Below are 13,600 nucleotides of genomic sequence, written 5' to 3'. Positions count from 1 at the left end.
ATTGAATTAAGTCTTTTTTGTAACATCCGTTTGGCTACCCCGCCCCCTTTTGACGTAGTGACGTAAGCACATGACGCGAGCACGTCGCTGGCCGTGACTTGCGGAATGGAGAAAGGAGCTGTCCGTGAAAACAAGCCTCCGCGTTTCACGGTTTTGTTCTCCGGAAGGGAAGAGACGTCGACGGGCAGTAGAGCACCGACAGAGTCCGGCGGGACCCCGGAGCAGCAGCGGCGGCAGCAGACAGCAAACAACCTGTGAAAGTGAGTCGAACTCGGCTCATGCCCGATGGTTTTTAAAGTGTCATCATTCAGGCCACACAACTCAAGCTGCTCTCGTGAAGTCTGATCACTTAATTGCTGCTATTTTTTACTTTACGGCACATTTGTTTATGGTGAAGTTTAGTTTTATAGACACTCTGGAGATGTAACGTACTCTTGAACAGATTTCCTGAGCTTTGCCTTCACTGTGACAGCTGTTAAAGAGGAAAACACTGCAGCTTGGGCAGCAACGCTGAACTTTAAAGTGTCAATGAGGAGGGAAAAGTGATAAAAGTGTTGGATGTTTGTGTGTCACACCTTTCAATTAGGCTTTTTCTTGCTTGTGCTAGATTTTTAAAAGCATCTCTTTCCTTCATTTTAACTCTCGGCATTTCAATTTAGTGTCCACTCCCTTACCGTTTTATTAGGTACACATGTATGATCGAAAATGCAAATTTAATAGTCTTGTGAATATTTGAGGTCATTTATCTCGCATTTCTACCAATTTTACGTGTGTTTGTCGTCTTATTATCTTTTCGTGTTAAATTGACTCATTTATGCTATTTGTATGGCCGTTCTCAGTCATTTTGCACATCTGTATAGTTGTTCGGTGTCTCTCTTACTTTGTTTTGTCATCGGTTTCTGGGTATTTTTCACATTGCTGTAGTAGTTTAATGTCTCTTTGTGGTCATTTTGCCCCTCGGTGTCGTAATTGAGCCTTGTTGTATTGTATGATTACTTTCGTGGAGAAAGTTGTGTGTTCGTCTGCGTGTATTTATTTATTTATTGGTATATTTTACCAACTTTTTGCAAAAAACACTCACCCGAATTGCATAAGATCTTCGGGGATGATTTGTCATCGTCCAAGGGTCAATCGGTTAGATTTTGGGATGTTAACGAATTGTTTCAGAAAAATCCCACAAAAAACTGCAAAAAAAAAAAAGCTGATAATCTTAAACAAAGTCCCACATCTTTATCAAAATACTTCAATATTTGTCCATTCGTCCATCATCTTCACCACTTTATCCTTTTCAGGTTTGCCTGGAGCCAATCTCAGCTAACTAAAAACAAAGGCAGAGTGGACAGGTCAAAATATGTCTATTTATTGCTAATCCTATCGTTATTGCAATACACAACAACATGACGTGCCACTCAACAAGTAAGAGCTCAAAATATCTTCATCAGCCCTCCTGAAGGTAAATCCTTCACAACCTGGATGCACTGCACTAAATCATTCCTGGTTTTTAGAAGAGAAAACTCCTCAGTCTGAAGCTCCCATGTCACGCCAGAGTTTGTGAAATGCGTCCCGCAATGCATGAACCTCAAAGAGGAGCCCGGTGAATTTACGCTGACCGGCTCCTCTTTTAAAGGGTGACTCAGCAGCTTGTGACCACGCCGTAGAAACACTCGCACACATACGTGGCCACTTCTGTCCACTTGACTGAACTGTGTTCTCACTTTTTCTTTTTTTTTTCCCCTCCGCAGTGCTGCACTCGGAAGGATGAACAGCAACCGCGAAGAAGATGTGAGTAGCTTCCCCACTGCAGTTCTGCTTTCACTCTGACTTTACTTTTACTACACAAACTTCATCTCTCTGCCTTCAGAGAACTTCTACTCGCATATTAAAACGCTCCACCGACGCATTACGAACATTTGCGGAACTTGCTGTGCGCCGTCGTGCTTCGATCTGCTGGTTCAGCTGAACATCCAGCGTGGAAACCGCTCAGCAGTTCTGTGTCCGTTTCCTTCCTGCAGGAGTTTGTGGCTGTGCGGGTCCAAGATCCACGGGTCCAAAGTGAAGGCTCGTGGAACTCGTACGTGGACTACAAGATATTCCTACACGTGAGTAGTCGAACGGAAGCAGGATCACACCCGGCAGAACGGCTGCTCTGTTTCAATCCGCTTACCGATCATTGAACTTTGTTCATTTTGAATTCTTGCACAAACAGCAAATTTGGAATTACGTATGTTTTTTTGTTTTTTTTCTTCTTCTATTGTTTATGGAACTTATTCCTCGTTTTAAGTTTATTTGTGTAGCAGCGTTTGGACAGGGCTGAGTAGAAACTAGTGGAAAAGCTCCATTAGTGGGTCAAATTGCTTCACAAGGTACACAATAACATGGTTTTGGTTATTTTTCCAGTTTTGTTTCTTTTCACTGAGCTTCTTATTCTGGTATATGTGGGTTTTTGTCCTCGTATTGAGTCTTTATAGTCCTTTGTACCTTCTTGTAGTTGTTTTGCACCTTTGGCTTTTTTTGCAGGTAATCTTTTTATCATCTTGTTTCAGTATTGTCATATCGCCGGGTTTTTCTGTGGCAAGTTTGCCATTATTGTGGGTATTTTGCACAGTATCTTGCAGTTTTATGTCATTTCTGAGGACTTCTTGGGTCTTTTTGTGCCTCTTTGCCTGTTTTTCAACCTGTTGAGAATCTTTTTGTTGTATTCTGGTCTATTGTCTGGTATTTAACACCTTTTTGTGACGACATTTTATTTATTTTTTTTTTACAGCTGATTACGTCAACGTTCAGATGTCATGTGTCTGTGGTCATTTTGCAGTTTTGTGTCAGTTTATTGCCTTTGTGGTCATGTTGAGTCTTATTTTGGGACTTTTCTGGGTGTTTTTTTCTCATTTGTTGTAGATTTGTCTCTATGTGGGGTTTTTTCTACTTGCTCAGAATCTTAGTGACATTTATTTTCTGTTATTAGTTTTAAATTGTTTTAATAAGATCCGCACAATAAATTACAATGTATCATTATTGTGATAACAACATGGGGGATATACATAGACTGACTGAAAAATTATCGTTGAAAGCAGTGTGCAAAATAAATAATCCGGAATAAAACTGTAATCAATTGTTTAATTGACTGAAAATATGAATACCCCCGTGCAAAAAAAAAATTTAAGTTGATAAATACCTTCTGTCACAGCCGAAGTTAAAGTTACATTACCAGAATCTGATCATGAAAAATTAAAAGACCCAGATTTAGTTGATGTACATCTCTAATACGCGGTCAGTACCTTTCTGAATGCAATTGATCTTTACACTCATAAAAACACGTATTTCCAAATTTCACAGAACATCCACGGGTTTGTTTGTCTTAACTTCAAGGAGACGTGAGGATTCCCGACGCATTGTTTCACAAGAGCCTGTTTGTACACTCGATCTCGCGAGATCTCGATTTGCACTGGAAAAACGATTAGTCGTCAGTTTCCCAACATTTGAGACTATTTTGGTGGTTCTTTCTTTGAGAAAGTCTGGCTTGTTTTCCAGGCTGAATCTGTCAAATGTTGATATTTTCGATTGAGCTGCGGCGACGCCATCTTTGATATCCCAGAAACCCTTGCGGCAAGTTTCCCCAAGATGACATCAGTTAGAAAAACATCAGTACAATTCGATGGCTATAAATTCCGGTTTGTTTGGAAACATATCGACTTTGATGGGATCGATTTGGGGAACTGCGAGTTGGAAATGAGTGGTGATGCTCTTGTTTTGGTGTTTTGGTTTATTCTCTGTGCAGAAGTGAAACATTTTACATGAAGTAGATTTTAAAGATAGTTTCTGGCAGACAAACTTTATTTAGGAGCAAGAGCAATAACACAGTTTTTTTTTTTTTAATAAATCTCATTGCCCATAGAGTTTCCCGTCATCTCCACAAGTGTTTGGTAAACATGATATGATCTGTGATCAATACAGATTGTTCAGCCTGCGATTCAGTGTCCTTCAGCACGCTTTGGCAGTGGTTTTGTTCCTCTGTGGCCGTTTTATGTCTCCTGGTTCTGGTGTTCTGTCTTTTTTTGGGCTTTATTATGTGTCTCTTTGTGTAGCTTTGAACATTTCTGCATGGGTTGAATTCGTCTCTTCATGGTCGGGATGCTTTTTAAATGCTCGCTCCACGTGACAGACAGAATCTAAATGGTCACGTCACGATGAAACCAGATGGTTGATAGGACGTCTCTCCAGGTAATATTCAGCAGGAAGCAGGAGCGCTGCCCTGCGGTTGTCCCTGGAGCTGTCTGGTTCAGCGTGTGTCTTCAGGCGTGTCGTGCAGTTGACTGATTGTTCACTCTTTGCCTGACTCGGCGGGGTTGTTGTGGAGGAGGAGGAATGCCGTGTCAGCGGTGAGGCTCGCCGTCCAGACGGACGTGTTGACTTGTGAAACTGAGATCAGGTGACCTCGCGTGTTCTCCCTTTCTCTGTGTTTGCTGTGGATTATTTATCGCTTCATCCAGCTGAGGAACCCCGTCGGAACAAGAGTTTGTTTTGGATAAAAAACACACGTTTGGGTTTCTTTACATAAAAAATCGGTCAAGTCATTGTTCAGTTGTGTAAATAGTTCCTGATTTCTTTCATCGTTCAGTTAATCTATTCCGTGTGGAGCCAGAGAAACTAATAGATGAGTCAGTTGAGAAGAAGAAAAAAAAGCTCATTTGTTTTCTATTTTTTGCAGTTTTACTTCTTTCTTTAGTTCAAATTTTTTACTACATTTCCTGCGTCTTCTACAAATACTTACTACTTCTTTTTCTCACCTCTTCTCCTATTGGCGTTCTCCTATTGTGGGTGTCATGGCAGGGTTGTACAGTGGTGTAATGAACTCTCGTGCGTGTGTGTGTGTGTGTGTGTGTCGCTGTTTCGTTTCACAGAAAACAAATCACAGCAATTTTCCCGATTCACTAGTTTTACATGGGAAAAACCATCCGTCTCCCACCAATGTTTAATTCTGGTTGCAGGTGGCTGAACGTTGATCCATTGCATGTCACTGCGGCTCCAACATGTCAGATTGGAGGAATGGTTGCAGGGAAATTAAAGAAACGATGCCTCGGAGGACGTTAATACTCTAACGTGATGATCTGATGTCACGACGTGTCTTCCACCCACACAGCCGGTGCTTTAATTGATTCCCGCCTGTCAAAGACGAGCCTGTTATGCCAGCATCATTGGACTGTGTCACACGTTACCGGAGCTAATCTGACATGTGATGGAGCCTCAGTCCTCCCATCAGCTCCCAACAGCTGGAGCACCATTCACACAATGAATGAGGTCGATTATTGGAGCAAACTGTCAAATTAACGGACGCACACGGTGTCATTTTGGACCTTTTTGTCTTCCTGTGCTGTTTGTGACTGTCAGCCGGCAGCCAGAGGCTGAAATTTAACAACAGATTGCTATAGTTAGTTTGATTATTTTCAAAAGGGCTAATTTTTCTAAAAAAAAAAACATCTGTTAGGAAACATTATTGCAGCAGATTAAATTCAGTGTCTTTGTTGGTAGAATAACAATAATAATACTTTTTATTTGTAAAAATCTCAAAGTGCACGTTCATTTTATTTCTTTTCTATTTTTGTATTTGTTCTTATAGACCAGACTCTTCAGCTGGCATCATGTTTTAATATGTTACCGTTGAGTGTGAGAAAACAGGTTCAAATCCCAGTTTTTAGTTTCTACTTTCATTTAATTTCCAATAATCTATACACATTGAAAATAGTCTTAATTTCGTCATGAAATGTCCAGAGGTCGTATAACAAGTATCTGGTACTTATACTTAATACTCCATGAATGCACAATGCATTTATAATGTGTGAATGCTCATTCACACAATGTAATCAGTTTGTACTATATTCGGTTAAAGTAGCTTAATTAATTAATAACATTCTAATATATAATTGAAACTAAAACATTTTCTTAATGAACACACAGGAAATGACTTGGCTGTGAATCCAAACTCTTAAAACTGTAAAGATATAATATACTTAATTTCTTAAAATCACCACCTGCAGCCTCAGTGTGGCTAAATGTTACCATCGTCTTCATACGGAGGTATTAAGAGCAAAGTAAGTCTCAGTGCAGTTAAACAGAACGTGTCTATGTACTGAACCTGAGAGAAAAATGTGGTTTGTCAGCCTTTCTCGGTTAACAAGAGTTTATATAACTGCTCGACAACTTCGTGTGATTCTCTTCTTTCAGACCAACAGCAAAGCCTTCACGGCCAAGACGTCGTGCGTGCGCCGGCGCTACAGCGAGTTTGTGTGGCTCAGGAAGAAGATGCAGAAGAACGCGGGGCTGGTGTAAGAGAGCTCCTGCTTTGTTATTCATGCATGTGAACGCCAACGCGTCAACTCCACCGTGTCGGTCAAAGGACACTTTTTTTTTTTTTTCTTTTTGTGCAACGGCGTCTGAGAAATGCAAACAGAAGAAACGCTCTGCTGCCGTGAAGGTTTTTATTATTTGGACCAAACTGAAAAACTGTTTTGAAGCCACAGACACTTTGTTTTACGGAGTCCAGGTGTCGTTTAAAGACTCAGACTTGGACTTCTGAAGTGTCAACAGGACTCCAGCGACACCTTGTTTATTCTTTTTCTTCTTTCGTCCGTCCCATAAAAGGTTGATTTGGCATTGTGATCCGGTTACAAACATGACAGATGGTGGAGCAGGATCTCCTTATGAATATACAGGAGTTGTCCTCAGACATAGTGGATTAGTCCCAGAGAACTTGAGGAGGTATCACCTGAAGACTCTACGGGTTGAATGAATTTAGTTCCAGTTTATGAAATGACCCGTGTCGTTCACAGCCTCACATTCCCCCTTTTAATGGTAATTCATTGGTTAAAATCTAAGCGTCCGTAGAAAGACTTTCACCTAATTTTAAAATCAAGCCAAAATCTCCTGATGGTGTAAAAGCATTAATCTGTGTTTTCCTGCGCGTTACAGTCTCACTGCTGGTTTTTTGTTTCATTACAGACCAGTACCAGACCTTCCAGGAAAATCCTTCTTCTCCTTCAGCAACGAGGATTTCCTGGAGAGGCGGAGGAAAGGACTCCAGGCCTTCTTGGAAAAGTTAGTTTTTATCATTAAGAGTGCCAGAGTTGGTAATATTTTGAAGTCAAGATCAGACCATGTGATTTTGAAGACTCCTGCGTTTTTGCTTCTTCCTTATCAGCTTCACCGTAATGTTTTGTCAGACAAGAGATCACAGGCGGGTGTGTGGCGGTGTGTTTTTGTACCTGTTTGTTGCTGCAGGGTGGTGCACACGACGGTGTGTCTGTCCGACAGCCAGCTCCACCTCTTCCTGCAGACGCAGCTGCCCATCGGTCACATCCAGGACTGCGTTCAGGGCCACACGCCGTACTCCGTGACGGACGCCATCCTCACCTACGCCTCGTCCAATCGGGGACTGGCCCAGGCTCAGGAGGACGACGCCATCAAGGACTCCAGTTTGACTGTTTCTTATGAGTCCATGGAAAGGTAGGCACTGCAAGTCTGATCTTTTACCTCCGCCTCCTGTGGAGACTCAGGGTGAAGCTTCTGACAGGAAGGCCAAAAACAGTTTATTACTTAACTCAAAGTGAAAGAACGGAAGAGGAAAGAGTTTGGAGTGTGACCCGCCTTTGCAGCCAAACCAACATCAAGTCTTGATTACCTTGCAAACAGGTTTTGAAGGAAGAAGGTTTAAGAATTAGAGCAGATCTTTTGAGCTTATTGGCTCAAATTCTTCTGTCTCATCTTGTAAAACCAAACACAGTCCACAATGGGGGATTGTAGTGATGTTACTCCTGGGTGGCGAAGCTGGTGAAGCCCTGTCATAAAGTAACTTGAATCTTTTGTCTTTGCTCGTGCAGCCCGGCTCTTCATCCACCCTGTCCACAAACTAACGAGGCCTTCAGCCCCGAGCTGCTCTCGTGTGGAGATCTGGACCCTCTGGAAGGTTTACTGGAGCTCGGGGATCAGGACTCGGCTGAATCGCAGCAGACGGCGAAATCCTCCGTAAAGATTTCTCAGAGAAGCGACCACCTGGAGGCTGTGGTGGAGAACTGCGGCCCCACGGCGGCTAGGTTTTATCTGGGCGAGAGCCTGGGCGACACACAGGGGCTCGGCCTGGAGGAAGGAATCCAGCACAGCGGCTCCCAGATCCAGACTCCTGTGGTGGTGCACTCGCCCGTGGGAGGAGGGGTTGAAGAGTGTGTGGACAGTGTGTTTGAGGATGAGAGTGGCGAAGCTCTAGAATCAGGAGGGGAAACTTCAGCTCATCTGGACTCCCGGGAGGAAGTAAAACATGAAAAGTCTGACGGTTCAATAGAGATTTTAGCTTTTAGAGACGATACCGGTGAGGAGGACGTGATGGAAAACGATGTCGCCGCACCTGATGGAGAAGCTGTGGGAGACGTCTGTTTGGAGCGGCTGGTTTTGGAAAATCCCCTGGCCTCAGAGAGTCACATGTCGGGTGGAGAAGAAGCTCAAACCAAAGAGGAAATGCTCCAGGTGCAGTATTCATGTTTACAAGTTCACAATACTAAATATAGTGGTGAGCGCGCTCGCCTCACCGTGAGAAGATCCCGGGTTTGTGGAGCATGACTTTTCTCCAAGTCCTCCTGCCTGTGGATCAGTGGAAGTGTGTCGGAGTGAAACTGAAATTAGGGTGGTGTCGGATATGAATGGAACCGTTTCCGATTAATTCCTTTCTGGTTTTATAATTTGTCTTTTCTTGTCTTCAGTCCCACGTAACCCTCAGTGAGGGAACCTGTGACGAAGACACTGCTGAAGAGACACTGGAGGATTTGATCGGGACCGAAGAGGAGAGTGAAGAGGACAGCCAATCACTGCCTTCCTCCAACGGGAGCATCGTGAAGGTCAGCGATGAAGAGGAGAGCGCCAGCGAGGAAGCCGACCTCTCGATTCAGGCCGCCAACGGCTTCGTGAAGCTGCCCCCTGAGGTCGTCCGCCACTGGTCGGAGGTGGAGGCGTCCAGCGGGAGCATCCTGGACCTGCAGATTAACGGATGCACTGTGGAAAAGCAGGACGAGGACGTGAACTCAGCGGTGGGTGACGGAGATCTGACTGAAAACAGTGACATTAGCATCTTGGAGAGCAGCAGCGTGCCGGGACTGACTGATGGTCGATGTCTGGAGCAGGAGGCCTCGCTGTGTCTGGACGCTGCAGACCAGCACCAGGAGGCCGAGGTGCTTTAGTTCAACACAGGGGGGGGTCAAACTCAATCTCGTCAACCGGCCACACACAGGAGAGGTGGGCAGGATTAGTAAAAAGAAAGCTGAAGTTACACAAAAATCTCCTGTTACTAAAATTCTATTTATTAAATATTCATTTTACAAAACCGCCTGGACATAAAGAAAAATAAGTGCAATTTCAACATAATTTAATTTCTTTAAGACGCCTCGGGTTGTAAAACACTGCAACATTTCACAGCTTCCATCAGATTCCCGTATTTTATCTTCTATTGAATTTTGTTGCAACCAAAGAAGTGCTTTAATTCATATTAATTCAATTTAAATCAATTTAATTCAATTTAAATCTGGCGAGTTTTCTGAAATGATGTCTCCGACCATTGGTCTTGATGCTCATGCTACTGATGTACTCCTCCTCCCATGTACTGAAATCTTACTTCCTTTACACTTCACACGGAAGCTCCTCCGGCGGGTCCGTTAGAACCTCTCCGGGGGCCAGTTGTGGCGTGCCGACTGTGGAGTTGACACCCCTGGTTTGACAGCACCTGAACCACGTGATCTGTGCCCGGGCCGCTGCACCTCACCGATGTGCCGTACACTCGAGCCACATTCAGCAGAGAAGGAGTGACCTTTTGTGTTTCATACCTCTGAACCCCAACACGATGAGCGTCGCGTTAATAAAGGCCTGATATGGCAACAAGTGGCCAACAGCCCAAACTGAGCTGGGAGAAGGCAGACTGAACACTACAGTGACTCCCTGCCAGCGTCCAGCAAACGTTGGTTGGTTAATGTTACATATTGTACCGTTAAACGGCAAGTCGTCTCCTAATTTAACTTTAAGAATTAGATTTATACTCAGGTAGGCTGGTTACTGTAGTCCAGTGAGCAGCAGAGCCCATAGAAGTCGCTGACGCTCTGATTTATGTTTTCATTAGTCAAAACACGGTAAATCACTCTCTCCAGGCCAGAGCAGACCTAGTCATTTTCCCGATGCTTTTATTTTGACGGAGCCTGCTCTTTTGTGGGGATGTTTTGGCACATCGGAAGTGAGAAAATCAAAAATGTTATTTTTTCTGTCTCATGTTTGGATCTGATTAGTTTTTTTTAGTACCAGCAGAGGGCGCTCACGTTCAGTTAGTTTCAATAATGAGCATTATCATGCAGACTGATATAAAAAAGAAAAGAAAAAGACACATTTCAAAGACACATTAAGACAGAAGACACTTGAATTAAAGGATGAATTCTCTCTTTTTAACCCCGTATTGCCCCACTGCTGGTGACACGTAAAAATCTAAATTCATACCAGGAAACCTTTTTAATGACGCACAACATCTGCTGCGTCTCAGTTTTACTCTTTTATTGCAGCCGTGAAAGAAGAAGTCAGTGAAAGGGAATTCATTGTGAAAAAGCAGTTTTAATTTTACATTTTTAGTCTGGAGAAAGATGTGAAGCTGCATGATTCTCACAGACAGATACATGTGAAAGGTTTCTTTTGGCTGGTTTTCATTTGTCCTCCGCTGAAGGGAGGTGAATCATCTCACAGTGAATTCATCATGTTTATTATCAGAGGAACGAAAAAACCCCAAAAAGCTTCACTCTAAAAACTTTTCAAACTTGAGTTCGCCTGGATAAGAGTTTTATTTTCTCCCGTGGTGTTGATTGGTGTCACATCTCTTTAACATCCACTCTTTTTCTGTGAATCTGCACCGTTTTATTCTTGTGTGTCAAAGAGAAGCTGGTTTTAACCAAACTCCGACCTGCTGCTTCACAACAGTCCTGCCTGAGAAAAAACTCTGTCACTGTTTGATGATGTGATCGCATCGTCTCAACTGCAATACACTCAAAATGTTGATTTTCCCTTCAATTCAAACAAGTGAAACTTCTTTATATTTTTAATGTATTACACATAAACTGAACAATTCAAAGCATTTTGGTTTAATTTATTCAGACCAAAGGAGAAAATGATAAACGACAAACTCATTTCTGCCTTTTGTTTTTTTTTTTTATAAAAAAAACTTCTTTTTTTTTACTTTTTTTTTTTACTAATTTCTGTTCATTATTTTGCTTTTAAGATATTAGTTTCTCTGAGCCCTGAAACATCAGGTGCATCTAAAATCTTTGAACATTACTGGAAAGTTACTAGATTGTCCACTTGTTTCTTCAGCCATAGCGCTAAAGTGTTGGGAGAAAAACTTAATTTACATTTGATCATTTAGGCCTTTAATGGGGGGGAAAAAACCCTTGTATTTTAAAACATAAAAGCTGAAAAAATTTCAGTTTGTGTAATAAATGTGAATTGAATGATGGGAAATGAGTGTATCTAATCATGTTTGAGATGTGTGTCTGTGGCTGCAGTTTGACCTCATCGTTGTTTCCAGACACTACTACATTCATTTAAAAGGGACCCGGAGTTTAATGTGACTTTACTATTGTGTTAAAGCTTCCAGACAAGCTGTTAAAGAGAAATGGAGTTTTGACATTTACTTGCTTTAAAATGGCATTTCCTGTTTTCTTTTTGAACACCTTCCTGTTCTCTAATTAATTCTATGAATGCAAAGCTCTTTCTTTCTAACGTGACCTCATGTTTTATGCTGTTGAAGGTACTGTTGACATCCATGTATATATGCACACTATTATCTTGTTTTACTTTGAATAAATATGTTTTCTTCCTGAATCTGTCTTTATTTTTCTTATTTTTGTTGCAAATCTCATAGTGTTGAAATGCTGCATTAACTCTGCCCTCTAGTGGCTGAAAGTCAACACTGCGTTTACCTCAAGAGTAATGAGGACGTCAATTTGTGTGTTTTGGATTTCTCACGAGGAAAATATGAGTCAGAAATGGCACTAAATGTCTGAAATTGAAATATAACTTAGAATAAACCATCTGATCCTATGAGGACAAATTATCAAAAGTGAATAAAGCCTTTCTTTTGGTGTTCTGTGTGGTAAGTTAATAATAAACTACAAAGGTTTACTTCACAGAAATAAATAACTGAAAAACAATGACAATATTTAGGAACATGAACAGTGCAGAATATTCCACTAATGTTTTAATTGGCTTTCAGGCTTCTTTCAAATGAAACAAAGTCTCCTGTTCACCCATCCTATATGCGGTTTTATAAAGTAACTCAGACAGAATGGCTCCTTTTTCTTCCCATTCTTCCTGAAACTTCTAAACTTTATGGAGCGTTTTGGACATATTGATCATGTTTATATATCCGGTGTAAATGTAAACAGTCAAATTAATTATTTGCTCTGGTATGTTTACTGGTGAGTTTTGGGTCTTCCTCAGAGCTCTCCAGCTCCTGGATCAACCGCCTTCTGCCAGTCTGGACCCCGTCGGTGCACCTCCAATAAAAGTCCACCAGGGGGCATCATCATGCTCCGATGCCTGGACCAAGTCCTGGATGTGGGTTGGGGTTATTGGTTCTGCAGGAGTCTCTGCTGGAAGGTGTATTGGTCAGGAAGCCACGTGGCCATGAGAATCATTTACCTACTTTCATGATGTTCAGGTATAGGACGTTTATCAAAGATTTCAATTTAAAAGTTTAACAGGCACAAGTTGGTAATAAACAGGTATTACTTTGGTATCAATCTACACACAACACTCCTCCAACGGTAATGTGAAGAAGTGTTAAGATGTACTTAGTGAGTAAACCACACACCACGGCTGCTTTTATTAATGTATCATGTGTCATGTTATGAGAATCAAGAAAGAGGAAAAAAAAGAGGAAAATATTCATTTCAAAAGCATAAATATAACATCCGAAGTGATGTTAAAACAAGGCACATTTAGTATTTGAAGCAGTGACGTTTCTGTGCACATCAATATGATTACTTGACAGTAAAATCACAGCTTTTATCAAGAGAATCATTATTTTGTGATCATTAAAATTTAAAAATAAAAACTATAGACTAAACAGACTGATAAAGAATTTGGGGGCTTTAAAGTTTAAGTTGTGCAGTTTTGGGTATTTATTGTGTTTGTATGAACTTTATTGAGGATTAGAACGGAAACCAGACATATGCATGAATACTGATAGATGATTTGAAGAATTAATGCTCGATTTTAAGAAGCTGAGATATTTTAAAATCAGGTTTCAAGTGATGAAATTAGATTGATGCAAAAATGCACAAAGATCTCCTCTCGTGTTGAAAGTGGAATATCTCAGCATACTGCAATTATTACTTTGGAAGAACGTTTCTTTTAATTTCATGTGATATTTGAATTTTAGTCAAATCAGTTACGTTTCTTGCCGAAAACCAATGAGAACAACTTTTGCTTCCAGATGTACCTGCTCACAAGTGTGACTGATGAAATGAATTATTATTAATATAAATTAAACATTTACATTGATATGTGATGTAAATGTATCTGCTCGTTAAAA

The 13,600-nt window shown here is 41.4% G+C and overlaps 1 protein-coding gene across 1 annotated transcript; it reads left to right on the top strand.

Annotated features, from left to right (window-relative positions):
• Positions 1-89: 89 nt before the first annotated feature.
• snx11 (sorting nexin 11) lies at positions 90-12,587 on the top strand. The gene is made up of 8 exons (XM_080478047.1): positions 90-260; positions 1,743-1,782; positions 2,013-2,099; positions 6,220-6,320; positions 6,994-7,089; positions 7,273-7,497; positions 7,872-8,511; positions 8,745-12,587. The coding sequence occupies exons 2-8, from the start codon at positions 1,759-1,761 to the stop codon at positions 9,216-9,218; spliced, it is 1,647 nt and encodes a 548-aa protein (XP_080334173.1). The 5' UTR covers positions 90-260; positions 1,743-1,758; the 3' UTR covers positions 9,219-12,587.
• Positions 12,588-13,600: the final 1,013 nt, after the last annotated feature.

The sequence above is a fragment of the Lipophrys pholis genome, assembly GCF_963383615.2.
Source record: "Lipophrys pholis genome assembly, chromosome: 1".
NCBI classification, from domain to species: Eukaryota; Metazoa; Chordata; class Actinopteri; order Blenniiformes; family Blenniidae; genus Lipophrys; species Lipophrys pholis.
Note: the sequence above shows the minus strand (reverse complement) of the source record. Positions and strands in the feature narration are given on the sequence as shown.

Bases quoted from the DNA above. Each gene is read 5' to 3' on its own strand.
- snx11 (XM_080478047.1), top strand. From the start codon at position 1,759: ATGAACAGCAACCGCGAAGAAGAT. The intron at 6,321-6,993 runs GTAAGAGAGCTC...GTTTCATTACAG, and splicing joins CAGAAGAACGCGGGGCTGGT to ACCAGTACCAGACCTTCCAG. The intron at 7,090-7,272 runs GTTAGTTTTTAT...TTGTTGCTGCAG, and splicing joins CTCCAGGCCTTCTTGGAAAA to GGTGGTGCACACGACGGTGT.